The 15,102-nt window shown below is 36.6% G+C and overlaps 1 protein-coding gene across 1 annotated transcript; it reads left to right on the top strand.

The window, feature by feature from the left end:
• Positions 1-1,686: 1,686 nt before the first annotated feature.
• LOC114455286 (uridine 5'-monophosphate synthase-like) lies at positions 1,687-12,384 on the top strand. Its single transcript, XM_028436426.1, has 10 exons — positions 1,687-1,836; positions 4,426-4,579; positions 4,651-4,775; positions 6,568-6,755; positions 6,821-6,912; positions 8,138-8,298; positions 8,378-8,495; positions 10,451-10,626; positions 10,754-10,868; positions 11,669-12,384. The coding sequence occupies exons 1-10, from the start codon at positions 1,687-1,689 to the stop codon at positions 11,845-11,847; spliced, it is 1,458 nt and encodes a 485-aa protein (XP_028292227.1). The 3' UTR covers positions 11,848-12,384.
• Positions 12,385-15,102: the final 2,718 nt, after the last annotated feature.

Raw genomic sequence — 15,102 nt, forward strand, 5'->3', positions numbered from 1 at the left:
TATTCCTAATATTTTATAAATATAATATATATATCTTGTGGTTTTTAAAGTATTTTAAATTAAATTTCTCTATTTAAGAAACTTACACTAAGTATACAGGGACATTTGTAAATATTTTAACATTTCAGTGAGTGAATGTTGTCTGATCCAAGGGCCACATTATAAATATTAATGTTAGTATTGAGAATAATTACCAATCTACTTATTTTGTGTATTTTTATTGTCATTTTCTGGGGGATTTTCTTCTATTTTTGGAGTCATTTTTTATATTTCTTTTGGTCATTTCGTGTGTTTTTATTATTATTTTGTGTCGTTTTGTGGTCCTTTATGTGTTTTTGTTTTCCCTTTTGGTATTTTAGTTGTCATTTTGTGTATTTTTGCTGTTCTTTTTGTGTTTTTTTCTTTTATTTTGTGTAATTTGTTGTCTTTTTGATGTATTTTTGTTATTTTGTGTATTTGCACAAAATTAGAGCAGTTTCCCATGTCCTTAATTGTAGTTTTAAAAAAGAATGTTGACGTGTTTTTTGTATACTTGTTATACCAAAAATGATGGTCCATGTAAATGTTGCATATATAAAATGAAAAATAAATAATGCTGTTTGAAAAAAAAAACAAAAACAAAAACTACGATGCATACACTATATGAAAATGCAGTGGTCATCCTCCCTATCTACATTTTTGACCAATGTCTTTAAAAAAAAAAAAAAATGTATTTTAATAATTTTTTTGGTTTTTATGGATTCTGTGAATTTTTTGTCATTTTTATTTTTAATTTATTAAAATGAATTTCTATAATAAAGACATTTCTAACACGTTTGACCAAATTAAATTTTAAATAAAATAAAAAATAAATAATAAAAATAAATAAAGAAAAATATATTGTAGTGTGGATGAGCCGTGAAATAAGGATTACTGAAGTCTTGTCAGAAGTCGCTTTTAATTGCTGGTTATAGAGCAAGACAATCGTACACAGTGTTGTTACACACACCATCCACACTGTCAGACATGAACTAACTTCTCCTCCCGCCAACACTCATCTAAATCTCGTTCTACTCCCGCCCGCCACGAACTAACGCGAGAGTGAGGACACAACAAAAGGAAACGTCACAATCACATACATCGACCCAGGGCGGCAAACACACACGGGAAACACCCAACGTGGCAACCCAGACATGGCAACACAGAACAACACCAAGGCTGGATTCACCGGCATCATATATATATATATATATATATATATATATATATATATATATATATATATATATGATATATATATTGGGTTATTTGGATTCGATCAGTGAGTTTAGTCATTTTCATTTTAAAGTAATTAAAATAAATTTCTAAAAGAATAAGACATTTATTAAAAATGTTGACCAAAAAAAGTAAGAGACGGTGTTTATACGTTTGTTTATTTGTTTATTCTTTATCTTTTTTAATATTTCTTTGTTTTGTTTTTTATAAACTCTGTGAGTTTTCAGCCAATTTTATTTTTCAAGTCATTGAAAATGAATTTCTGACAGAAAAATACATTTCTAAAATTTGAATCTATCGTAAAGCCTTATTTTGAAAAGCTTTAAGTCCGGCTCTGGCCATGGCTGCTTCTTCCGCTTTGACAGGAAGTTGTAGAGAAGTTGGTAGAAACGGAGAAGGAGGTATTTTAAAAAATAACCCAAGTCGGTCAGAATGGACAATTTATGCATCGACAGTTTGATCCTGAAGCTTCACGATGTTAACGCGGTGAAGTTTGGAGATTATAAGCTGAAGAGCGGTATGATGACGCCGATTTACATCGACCTGAGAGTTCTGGTGTCGCATCCTGTTCTCATGAACCAGGTAAACACGTGCTGTCCTCATTCCAACACATGCACACACACAGTCATTAAAACAGTTTATGTTTGTTTAAACCAGCTGCGAATCAGAAACAGGATCTAAATATGCAACGAGTTCTGTTTTAAACACACATCAGCAGGTTTAAGAGCTGCTGTTTGAACACATGGGTGTCACATTTTAATGTCCCCCCCTTTGATGAAAGTTACTCATATTTAATCTGTTATCAATACATACAATTTATTAAAAAAAACTACGACTCTAAGGCATTTTATGATCTCACTGTGGTCAGACTTTCCTCTAATTTATGCGTATTTACTGATAAATGTGCTTATATATAAAACTACCAGCAGTACTAATGCTTTAGTGATGCTAGAGCTGCACGATTATGACCAAAATGATTATCACGATTATTTGGATCAATATTTTAATCAATTATTAATCACGATTATTTATAATTAATTAATTGGATCTTTATTCAACAACTTTTTAACAAATAATATGCAAAGCGCTTGTCAAGATTTCGTTCTTCCTCTGCCTCGGATTCGAATCCCGCTTTTGTCATATGTATTTTTTGCATTTTAACATATTTAACACATCAAATTTCACCTTTAAAAATACATATATGAAAGAAAAAAAAAAACATTTTAGGGTATTTCCTGGTTTAGGGCTAGGGATGTAACGATTCACTCAACTCCCGATACGATTCGATTCACGATACTGGGTTCACGATGCGATTCTCTCACGATTTATTTTACTAAATGGGACTGATTGAAAAATATTAGAAAATACTGTACTATTTTCCTTTTATTTTTCATTGTCAAAAGAATCCCTTGATAACTATTCAGAACAATGCAATTTAGCTAAAAATAAATCTTGAATGAAATAAATAAAGGAATAATACAACTGAAGAAGAAGCCTATTAATTTAAATTCTGGTTCTATAGTAAACAATGCAAAACTGCACAATAGTTCTTTTTCTTTTTAAAAGTGCAACTGAAAATGGATTTTGTGCCTTAAGAATTGGACTTTAAAAAAAAAAAAAAACCAGTCTGCACTGTATTTATGTCAGATATTTGTTTGGACCAGCAGAGATCGCTGTTAATCCAGTGGTCGGTTGAGATGCAGCTATTCTAGCAGTGAAGAAGAGATGCTATGCTAGCAGACAGAGCTAATGGAAAAACGTAACTTTTAGAGGTATTCACGTAATATTACAGATATTCTTTTGGTGCTAAAGGGGTAAGGAATCATTTAGGAACATGTTTAAGAGTATAAGGTGGCCAGAAATAAAGTAGTAGCAGATTCCACCTGCCGCCTCAGCATTTGGACAAGAGAAGGATAAACATATAGCGCCCTCTGCTGTTTAAAAAAAGTACTGCGTTTCAATTATCAAAAAATCAATATCAACCGTGATACCTATGAATTGATTTTTAACTGCCTTATGATTAATCATTACATCCCTAATCAGGGTTAAAATAAAAAGGTTTGCGGGGTAGCTAAAAATAAATACAAGTTAAAAAAAAAAGACTGTACTTTAAGTCACGTGGTGCACCTATCACATGACCTAAACTGGCCAATGAGGGGCGTTCCATATGAATAGCCATGGCCAACAATATGGGGACGGTTAAGAGTGCAAAAGAAAAGCTTTACACAAGAATATTGAAATGTTTTAAAATTTAACCAAGAATTTGCAAACATTTACTGTCTGCACTAACTATAATTACATTGTTACAGATTGAAACTCCTCGAAAACAATTACAGCGTATATTATAAATAAAAGTTAAGAACATTAGGCTTAAGCTAGAGGTTTCTGGCGTGAGTTTCTGCTGGATTAATTAATTAATACTAATTAATTAGGTACTTGTGTCAATTAACTCATGGGGGCGTGTCGACACGTTCAACACGAGTGCCCCACCTTAAAAAACCCCTAAAACTCCAGTGTTATATCCATCAGAGGCTGCATTTTAAACGTAAAAATGCTGACAATCAGGTTAATTTAATCATGGAGGCCCAAATTGTGATCACGATTAAAATTTGATTAATTGTGCAGTCTCAGGTGATGCTGACGTCAAATGACAAGTAATGTAATTAATTACGCATTAGTGAAATAATGGAAAGTTTGGCTTGCAACTACTAAAATAGGTCAGAGCAGAGAATAAAGCAGGGAGACGTGATTGAAAAAAACGTTTTTTTTTTTTTTTTCCATTGGTCGAAGTTATTACAGATTTACAGCTGCTACAGATGATTGATTTTCCTCGTTCCTTTTTCAGACCACATAAGATCTTAATTTCTGTCAGGACATAAAGACAATTTCACCCAAAAGCTTAAAAAGTATCTGGAGAAAATTACCTACCCTAGCTTTAAGCATTGGATTGACACCTCAAGTTAAATGTTGTTTGTATTAAATTTTCCACAAAGTGTTCTACAAAATGAATGGAGAGCAAAGTTATTTGTCTTGCCATTTTTTTTCTTCTGCTGATCTGAAAAATGATCCGATCCGTGACTCAAAACGGTGATACGATCCGAACCGTGAGTTTTTGGATCCGTTGCACCACTACTGAAAAGTGTACAGTAATTGACCTTAATCCTGATGCAGGTATCAGCTCTGATCTATCAGCGGGTGCTGGAGGAGGAGCTTCAGTTTGATTCAGTGTGTGGGGTCCCTTACACCGCCCTGCCTATGGCCACCATCATCTGCTCCACACACGAGTTACCCATGCTCATCAGGAGGAAGGAGGCCAAGGACTACGGTCAGTCCCAAACAGGAAGTTACCCCTCACGTGTTTGTTTAAGTTCTGACTGATGTTCTGTCCCGTGCCAGGAACCAAGCGCCTGGTGGAGGGCTCGTACCGTGAGGGGGACATCTGTCTGATCATAGAGGACACGGTGACCAGTGGCAGCAGCATCCTGGAGACGGCTGAAGTTCTTTACCAGGAAGGACTGAAGGTGAGGGCGCACACGTTAAAATATACGCAAGAGAAGGATGACGGATTTTATTTACAAGCTCTAACAAAATATCATAGAATATAACACGTCATTTAAAAGCACTACAAACACCTAAATAAAGAGGAATAAACAACTTTACATGGCTGCTCCACATGGATTGTTTTTTAAGATGGAAAATTGTCTAAAGATGCACTTTTTAATACACAGAGTATGCACACATTGGCCCTTATTTATCAACTGTGCATTTGACCAAATTTCTAGTTTTTATACATGAATAGTTTATTAATAAAAGCAGGCTTAACACTAAAACAAACGTAAATATGTCATTTGTATGAGGGAAACATAGGTTTTAATTGTTGGTTTCAGGTCGGCCTCTGATATAAATACCTAATGTCTGTCAGACCTGTAGGTTTCACTTTTGCCTTATTCTGGTCAAAGCTTGAATAAGGTTTGTATCATAAATGGTCTGTGTTTAAAAGCAAATCGGCACCACAAAACACCAAAACTAAATATTTGTCACTCTATTCCTTTCTCGTCGTCCTCCTCTGCACCTGATCATTCATTCTCCAACGACAATCGCTACGTGTCATAGTCTTGACCAACCATTTCCTTGGTAGACTATAGCCCTAATATTGATTATGAAAGACAATTGAAACACTCATACGATGTAAATGTATATATTAGAAATTAAATTAAATACACCAATAGAACTCTTAACATTTATTGAACTTTAAATATACACGTACACAACCAAGTAAAACAAAACGTACAGGACGGGTAAGTAGCAGTAAAGCATTACAATATACAATATACAGTATAAATACCTGTTTTAGGTAGAACCACTCACTCCTTCCCTCTGTTCACAGACACCACCACCATTATACCTAAGCATCACACCTGTCACTAAGCGCTCTATTCTCCCGTCTGAACTTAAGCGCTTCATCATCATCATCATCATCATCATTGTCCCTGTAAAGCGTGACTGAGTTAGATGCTGGAGATATGAGGAAATAACGCGGCCGCAGAGCGTCCTGCTTATGTTTGCAGTGAAACAGAACTATTGGCTTCCATAATACGCAGTTTTAAATGTAAATTGTTTAAAGTGACCTGAGCTGAGCCTCATTAATATATGTGCGGGAACAGTTTGTGGTCCATCCTCATCCACATATGACAGCTTGTTTCACTCTGTAGTGGATCAAACTGTGATTTTACGTTGGACATAGTATGAAAATAGTTGAATCACTGTGACCAACGTGGACAGAAGTCTGTCAGAGTTTTAATTCATCGCGCAGCAGCTGAGTGATCACAACTGCTGCTGCGTGACGCACGTGTCCGTGTGGCTTCAAATGTAATTAAGTCCATATTTTTAGTGCAATATAATTTTTCACTTAATGGGGGCGCTGCCCTTATTCCAGGGTTAGAAGCGCGTAAGAGGAAAATAACTTACGCACACCGGAGAATGCGCCTAAAGCCAGATTTGAATGGGAACGCCCACATTTCAGGGCTGCTGCACCCACAGTGACTGGGATGAAGGCGCACAGTGACTGATTTAAGTACAGGGGGAGAATAGCACACAGCCAAAAACAGCGCCTTCACAGTTTTTTGGACTTACGCACATGGAAGAATAGAGCCCTATATGCACAACTACAACATCACATCTCACTTTAAAATAATCAACTCTTCCCCACCCTTTCCTTGTCCTCCCTTGAGTCTCTCCTCCCTGTTCCCTTTGACTTTTATTAATAATACAGTTAACATATTTGATTTCCTTTAATGGTTTCCTTCTGTCCAGGTGACTGATGCCATTGTGCTGATGGACAGAGAGCAGGGCGGTGTGGACATGTTGGCCTCTAAAGGGATCCGACTCCATCCCATCATCTCCATGTTTAAACTGGTCAACGTGCTGTTAGCAGCTGAACGCATCACAGCACAAACCGCTCAAAGTGTTCGCAAGTTCATCCAGGAAAACAACACCTTCAGGTAAACCCTGTGGAGCTGAGTGTAACCGAGCCTGTGACCTTACCACCATCTTTGTCCGTCCTTAGTCCCAAAGAGAAAAATGGAAATGGCGTTTCTCCTGCTAAGAAGCTGTGTTTGGAGCAGCAGCTGAGCTACGCAGAGAGAGCCAAACTACCAGGTATGGCCTCAAAATCCTGACTTTATTAACCCCGAGTCATAACGGTTTTACTGCTTTTGTATAAATCATCGTTTACACATGTGAGAACAACACTGTGATACATCATTGGAGAGGAGGGACACGTGTTGGATCTAGAAAGAGTAGCTTAAACTTAGTTTTAATAGCAAATTACAATCATTCTAAGTTCCTAAATGTGGCTGATGATCAGGTGCAGAGCTAGTTTAACATCAGCACAGGTTGGTAAAAGAAGCCACAGAATAACTTTAACTGTATTTATAGAGCAGATGTGAGGAAATAGGGCCACATGCAGCTCAAAATACACAAAATGACTATGCATTTTAAAAAGAAATAACAGTAAAATACTCAAAATGACTTGAAAAACACACAAAACAACAAAAACACAAAATTAGTTAGAAAAGCATACAAAACAGCAACAAATGCACACAACATCAGAAATAACACACAAAAGAACAACAGAAAACCCCCAAAAACATAACGTCTTACAGGAAAAATACACAAAAGGACAGCATAAATGCACAAAAGACAACTAAAATTAAAAAAAAATAAAAAAAAATTCAAAAAAACACAACAAACAAAACAATAAATATAGGAACATACAAAGATGTCCCATATTTTGTCATAGTTTATCATTTTAGTTTTTTCTGCATTAAATTTACTCCAATTGTAGTCAGATATTTGACCATTTACTGCTTTATTATGTTAAGATAAAACAGAAATCGGCAACTGGCGGCCACAAAATGTACAAAATGTCAAGAAAACTACACAAACTAACAACAAAAAGATAAAGTTTAAAAAAAAAAAAACACACGCACAAAATGACAACAAAGACACACTTAACAACAACTTAAACACAAAATTCTAACGAAATTAAGCAAAATGACAGAAAAATCTATAAAATGACAACAATAACTCAAAAAATATGACAAAAACACGCATTATGACTCGAAAAATACAAAATGAGTAAAAAAAAAAAAACACATGAAATGTCTAAAAACAACAACAATAATAAGGAAAACACAAAAGGACTATAAAGACAAAGGTCTTTGTTCTTCCCTGTGTTAATACTGATTGATCATTCTTCTATTGGAGAATGATCGATCAGATAATCATATTTTTGTGGCCCTCGCTGTAATAAAAGTTGCTGATCTCTGAGTGTTTGTCAAACTGCTGATGAGTTTCCCTCTACGCTGCTCCTTCCCTGCAGACGTTCACCCTCTGGCGTCTAAACTGCTGTTGATGATGGAGGAGAAACAGTCCAACCTGTGTCTGTCGGCAGACGTCACCTCCACTGAGGAGCTGCTGCAGCTCGCTGAGACTCTAGGTTCAAAGATCTGTGTGTTGAAGACTCACGTGGACATCCTGAAGGTGGGGAAAGGGAAAGGAGGGGGTGTGTGAGGTTTATCTGGACCATGATGGGAACGCTTTGTGCTCCGTGTTCACACAGGACTTCACCTCTGACCTGGGACAGAAACTCCAAACTCTGGCTGAGAAGCACAACTTCTGCATCTTTGAAGATCGCAAGTTTGCAGACATTGGAAACACAGTGAAGCATCAGTACGAAGGTGAGAGCACTCCAGGGATTCATCAAACTCATGGACATGGGTAACTGGCTGCCTCCAAAGTAAATACACAAAATGACTCTATGAAAACATAAAAACCTTTAGAAAAATACACAAAATGACCACAAAAGACTACTTCAATAATCAAAATGACTCACAAGATGTAGATAGATTAAAAAACCAATTGAAATAAATACAAAACAACAATGAAAATATACAAAATGAGAAATAATATACAAAAAAACAAAAAAATACTGAATATCATGAGATAAATATGCAAAAATTCCATTTAAAAAAGTTAAGAATGACACAAGATGACTACAAAAGTAACAGAATTATACACAAAACAAAAAGAGAAGCACACAAAATGAGAAATAATAAACAAAATATTGAAAATGACAACATATATATGCAAAAGACAACTAAAATATTTAAAAAAAAAAAAAAAAAACTTTAAAAACACAAGATGACTACAAAGCAACTAAGAAATAACACAATAATACTAATAGTACTTAAATCTTTTTTTTTTTATCTTAAAGGGCGCCATCTATTTAGAATTTGAAATTCAGGACGCACCACCGTGTTTTTAATCAGAAGTGTGGAAGCATTTTGGCTTCTCCAAGACACAATGAAAGAGGTTTATTTATTTATATTTCTTTGATATTAGATTTGTTTTAAAGTCCAATTGTTGAGGCACAAAATACATTTTCAGTTGCACATTTAAAAAGAAAAGGAACTTTTATGCAGTTTTGCATTGTTTACTATAGAACCAGCATTTAAACGAATAGTCTTCTTCATTTGTATTATTTCTTTATTTATTTAATTCAGGATTTATTTTTTAATTAATTGCATTGTTTTGCAAAGTTTATCAAGGGATGCTTTTGACAATGAAAGATACAAGAAAATAGTACAGTATTTTTTATTTTCAAAGAAAAAAAATGAATATTTTTCAGTCATTTGTCTACTCTACAGTCTCATTTTTGTAAAATAAATCGTGAGAGAATTGTATCAATCAATCAATAATATAAATAACAATAAATTAAAGCCACGAGCGGCATCGCAGGGTCCGAAGGTGTCACTAAATGCGGCGCCCTCTGAGAACGCAAGGCATGATGGGTAATTATCACATTTTGTGTTTTTTAGGGATGGACAGTCAACATGTGTATCAAATATGAAGCAGTTTGAACTTTGTACATTAGAGTTATATGTAGTTTTCAATTATGGCGTGCCATAGTTGCTAACAGTGAACACGACTGTAAATAGCGCCAGTCGAAAACACAAGGCATGATGGGAAATGTTTTATGGCAGTCAGGAATAGGCTTGGGCAAATGTCATTTGTTTAAAGTTTTTGTCTGATTGAACTTTGTGTCAGAATTCTGGGTTTTTAAAATTGTGGCGTGCTTCAGAAATTAGCATTGCAACTTTTCGGCGGCGCCACGACCAAACTGTTAGAGATACGCAAATTATTTTTGATGATTTTTAATCTTCAGAGGGTCCTAAGTGTTCTGGACGAGTTTGAAGCCCCTCAGACTAGTTCACACAAATGCGTTTCACCGTTTTTGACCTTTCATTCAAGATGGCTGACTTCCTGTTTGGTTTTGGGTCATTGGGTAACTTTTTGTTCATCTTGGGGCCAAGAATACATGTGGCGAATTTTGTTTGAATCGGGCAAACCTGCCGGTCGTGAGGTTCCATCCAAGAAAAGCAAGAACAATAGGTTCCCACGGTCATTCTGACCCAAATTGCTAAAAAATCCAACAGAAATGTACATTAATATTCCAAAAAAGCACAAAATGACCATAAAAAGGCACAAAGTCTTTGTCTTTTCCTTTGTTAATTCTCAGATTGCTCATTATTCTAAATATTGATATGAATATTGATCAATCACATTTTTCCTACTCTAATTTAATAAACCTATACACAGGTTACAGTGAAAGTGACACTGCGTCTCTGTTCAGGTGGAATCTACCAGATCTCCTCGTGGTCCCACATGGTGAACGCCCACGGCGTGCCGGGCCCTGGTGTGGTGAAGGGTCTGAGCGCTGTGGGGAAACCTCTGGGTCGGGGCCTCCTGCTGATCGCTCAGATGAGCTCCCAGGGCTCGCTGGCTTCAGGAGAATACACACAGGCTGTGGTAGGAGAGCTAGTTCTTTAATGGACTTCATCATGATGTGTCATCAGAGACTCTATATCCACACTGGTGTGTGTGTGTGTGTGTGTGTGTGTGTGTGTGTGTGTGTGTGTGTGTGTGTGTGTTTTAGCTGCAGATAGCAGAGGAGCATCTAGACTTTGTCTTTGGGTTCATCTGTGGCTCCAGGATCACAAAGAGGCCAGAGTTTATCCATATGACACCTGGTGTTCAGATGCACACTGGAGGTAAAAATGATCCCTCATGTTTCCCTGTGAATGTTGGATTATTAACCGTTTATTTCACATTTAAAAACTGCAGTGAAGTCTTCCACTCTCCTGTCTCTTCTCCACTAGAGACTAAAGATTTACCACAAGTAAATACTTTCAAAAATAAATAAAACACTTTTTGTATCAGCTAACGATATAAAATTGTAAGCACAAAAAATGACTCCCAAATTATACAAACTGACTCTCAAAATTATGAAAATCCACAGAATGACTCTAAAAACACACAAAACAATAACAAAAATACACATCAATGACTCTAAAAATTACGAAAATACACAAAAAGTCTCCAAAAACACACAAAATGACCCTGCAAACACTAAATTACTCCAAGTAAGGCACAAAATAACAACAAAAACACACAAGATGATGAAAAAATGACTCTGGAAACACAAAATGACGCCAAAAACATACAAAATTACAACAAAAACACATGAAATGACACTAAAATACATAAAAACAAGTCCCAAAATTATAAAAATACACAGACCAACTCCAAAAACACATAAAACAACAACAAAAAGTCACAAAATGACTTTAAAATGACTGCAGTGACACCAAATGACTCCTTAAACACTCAAAATGACAAAACAAATACACACAATTACTCAAAAAGATCCATAAACTTTCAGACTACAGTGAAACGTATTGATCTGCTGTTCTTCCTCTTCTCCACCAGAGGGAGCTGTAGCACTATCACTAATGTCTCCATCCCATTCACACTTCTTTCTGTCCTCCATCTTAACACGTTGTGTTTCCAGGTGATTCTCTGGGCCAACGGTACTCCACCCCAGAGGACGTCATCTACCACAAAGGCTCTGACATCATCATTGTGGGACGAGGGATTTTGGAAGCCTCTGATAGGCTGAAAGCTGCTGAGTCGTACCGTAAATGTGGCTGGGACGCATACGAGAAGAGATTGAGCCAGAGCAGCAAATAGGAGAAGACTTCAGAACACATGTTTAAAAGAATGGACACAGCTGGTGATTTTTGTCCTGTGTAAACTATGAGTTCCCCTTTAAATGCATTGAACGCTGTGAAATGAAAGGGTTTTCTGTTAAACACAATACTCTGGCAAAAGCTTGTTAACGTACGAGTGGCTCAGGTTTTCATTATCAAACTCTAACGACAGATTAAATAGGGATGTTTTCCTATGTCTGGTTTGTTTTTAATGTAAAGACTTCTAATATTAATAATGCATATAGTTGACTATATGCAGCTGCTCTGGACCAGTTAAATCACCAGGATTCTTTCTTAATGCTTACACACACATACACATACACATTATTGTATAATTTAACATTTACCTTTGACTGACATAATGTCATCTTAGCATTTCTTGCAAGTTGACGATACAGGAGCATTTCTATACTAAAGTTTGCTCTAAACAGTGTTTATTCACTGTTTTTACAATGGTAAAGGTGCTATAATGTTGTCATTATGGGGTCTTTTGTTTTTTGTTCCACCGTCTGTTTTGTTGCCATGTGACCTGGGATGAATAAATGCAAAATAAATCATAATTTACTGTGGAAATGAATCACTGAGTGTCTGATTGGACACTAAGAATTTACCACAAATGAATACTTAAAAAAAAAAAATATGTTTTTGTATCAGCTAGTGATATAAAATACACAGAAAATGACTCCAAAAAACCTTGCAAACTGACAGAAAAATTCACTATTTCTTTGACAAAAACACACAAGACGAGTACAAAACAACACCAGAAATACACATAAACTACTCCCAATATTAGGAAAATACACAGAACAATAAAATTACTCATAAAACCTGGATGATGTCAACAAAAATGCACAAAATGAGTCCAGAAACTGCAAAAACACATGAAACGACAACCAAAATTACTCCAATTTTGGTTGTCGTTCTGAAAAAAACACACGAAATGACTCTGAAAACACAAAAATACTCAAAAAGGTCCAAAAACTTCAAGAAATATTTCCCGAACGACTCCAAAAACCCACATAATTACAACAAATACAACATGAGTACAAAATGACTCCAAAAACACAAAACGACAACAAAATTACTCAAAAACATCCAAAAAGTTAAAGAAAAATTTCCTAAATGACTCCAAAAACCTACAAAACAATGACTAAAATACACATAATTGGAGAATAATATAAATAACAAAATCCCTTTGTTCTTCCCTACATTAAAGCTTATATTTGTCATTATTCTAAACGCTGACATCAATGTTGATCATTATTGGCCCTCGAATCAGATACAATCACATAATTGTGGCCCCCAGTGTAATAAATGTTGTCCATCCCTGTTTTAAACATTGGAAAATACTCCTTTGTTAACGCCCCATGACTGTGGCCGTTCACTATCTAAACACATCACATAGAGAAATGAGAATACAGCCACAGTGGAGAAGCATTTGCAAGTCATATGATATGGAAATAATGCTGAGTAGACAAATGGAGCCAAAACGGCAACACGAGGAGGAGCAAAGGTCAGGAGGGGTGATGGGCATGGAGGAAGAGGAGGAGGAGGAGGAGGAGGAAGGCTCTATGGAGGACAGGGGTTTGATGTAGGCAACTGGTGGCCCGGGGGCCACATGTGGCCCTCCGTCTGTGTGTGGCTCCCAAAGTCAACAACAAATATAGTCTATACACAAAACAAAATACATAAAAAATACAAATTTACAGGAAAATACACCAAACAACGAAATGCACTATATGACTCCAAGAACACAAGATGCCACCAAAATACACAAAACATCAAACAAAACACACACACTAAATGAGATAAAAATATACAAGAATGACTCCCAAAACAACAAATATAGCTTACTGTACACACAAAATAATAAATATATGTATACAAAATTCAAAATTACAGAAAAATACACAAAAGGACAACAAAATGCACAAGAATGACTCATGACACACAAAACAACAAAAACTGCACAAAATGAAAGAAGAAAAATATGAACGAACAAACAAAAACGCACCAAATGAGATAGAAAAAAACAAAAATGACTCCAAAAATATACAAAACAGCGGAAAAACACACAAATGATCTGAAAATAAACTAAACAGAAACACACAAACCTTTTTGTTATTTCCTGTCAATGCTCAGATTGCTCATTATTCTAAATGTTAATAATGTGACCTTCGAATCAAACAATTACATCTTTATGGCCCCGATGCCATAATAATAGTGATCAAAGTTGACCATCTCACATGTGGCCCTCTGTCTATTTTTGTGCGGCCTCAAAAGGCACAAGATGACGACATCAAATAACAATATATACAAAAGTAACTCCAAAACGACAACAAAAACGCACAAAAGTGCCTGAAAATAAAAACTGATCACGTGTTTTTGAGGCCCCTGCAGCGATAAAAGAGATAAACGTTGTGAAAACCCCTCCCCCACTTGGAGTCAATATTGAATTAGAGCAACGCACCGTGCGACAGGTGTCCGTGTGCGCCCTCACCATCCACCCATCCACCTCCAGGGGTGGAGAAAAAGACAGCCTGGATGGAGAGATGGAGAGGGAGGAGGGAAGGAGGGAGGGAGGGGGTATAAAAGGTGTGTACCTGTCACTGAAGCCTCACAAACACTGTGCGTAAAAGTTGTGAGTTGACTTTTTGCGCCATGGAGCGCGTCCGTCCACAGGTAGGCCAGACCTTCCTCTTCCTCTTCTCCTTCCTCACACTTCTCCATGTGATGCCTCACCTTCATCCTGTTCTTCTCTCTCTCTCTCTCCTTCAGGTGGACCTCAGGTTGAGAAGCATCAGCAGCACTCCGTCCGTCCGTCCGTCCGTCCGTCTGTATTTGCTTCACGTTGAGCCTCACGTACAATACCTAAAGATGAAGTTTTGTTCGTTCGGCTCGCGTTACGCAGGTACAGGTTGGCAACAGGAGGAGAAACTCATGTTTTTCCATCATGGAAGAAGGTTTTCCTCCATTTCCTCAGCTCAGATCCACATCATGACCACTGAGATGGTTTTATAATGTGTGTTTTGATCATTTACTAGTCGTGGAGGTGCAGTTACAAAGTGGAAGAGACAGAGATAATAAACTGGGATTTCTATGAAACAGCTGTGCAGCCAGTAGGAGCGTGCGTGTGCGTGTGCGTGTGTGTGTGTGTGTGTGGATTTGCATACAGGTGGCAGTTTGTCTGCAGCAGGTAAATCTAACCAGTTAAAAAGCAAATAAAATAGGTGCA

Source organism: Gouania willdenowi, chromosome 21, assembly GCF_900634775.1.
Source record: "Gouania willdenowi chromosome 21, fGouWil2.1, whole genome shotgun sequence".
Taxonomy (NCBI): domain Eukaryota; kingdom Metazoa; phylum Chordata; class Actinopteri; order Blenniiformes; family Gobiesocidae; genus Gouania; species Gouania willdenowi.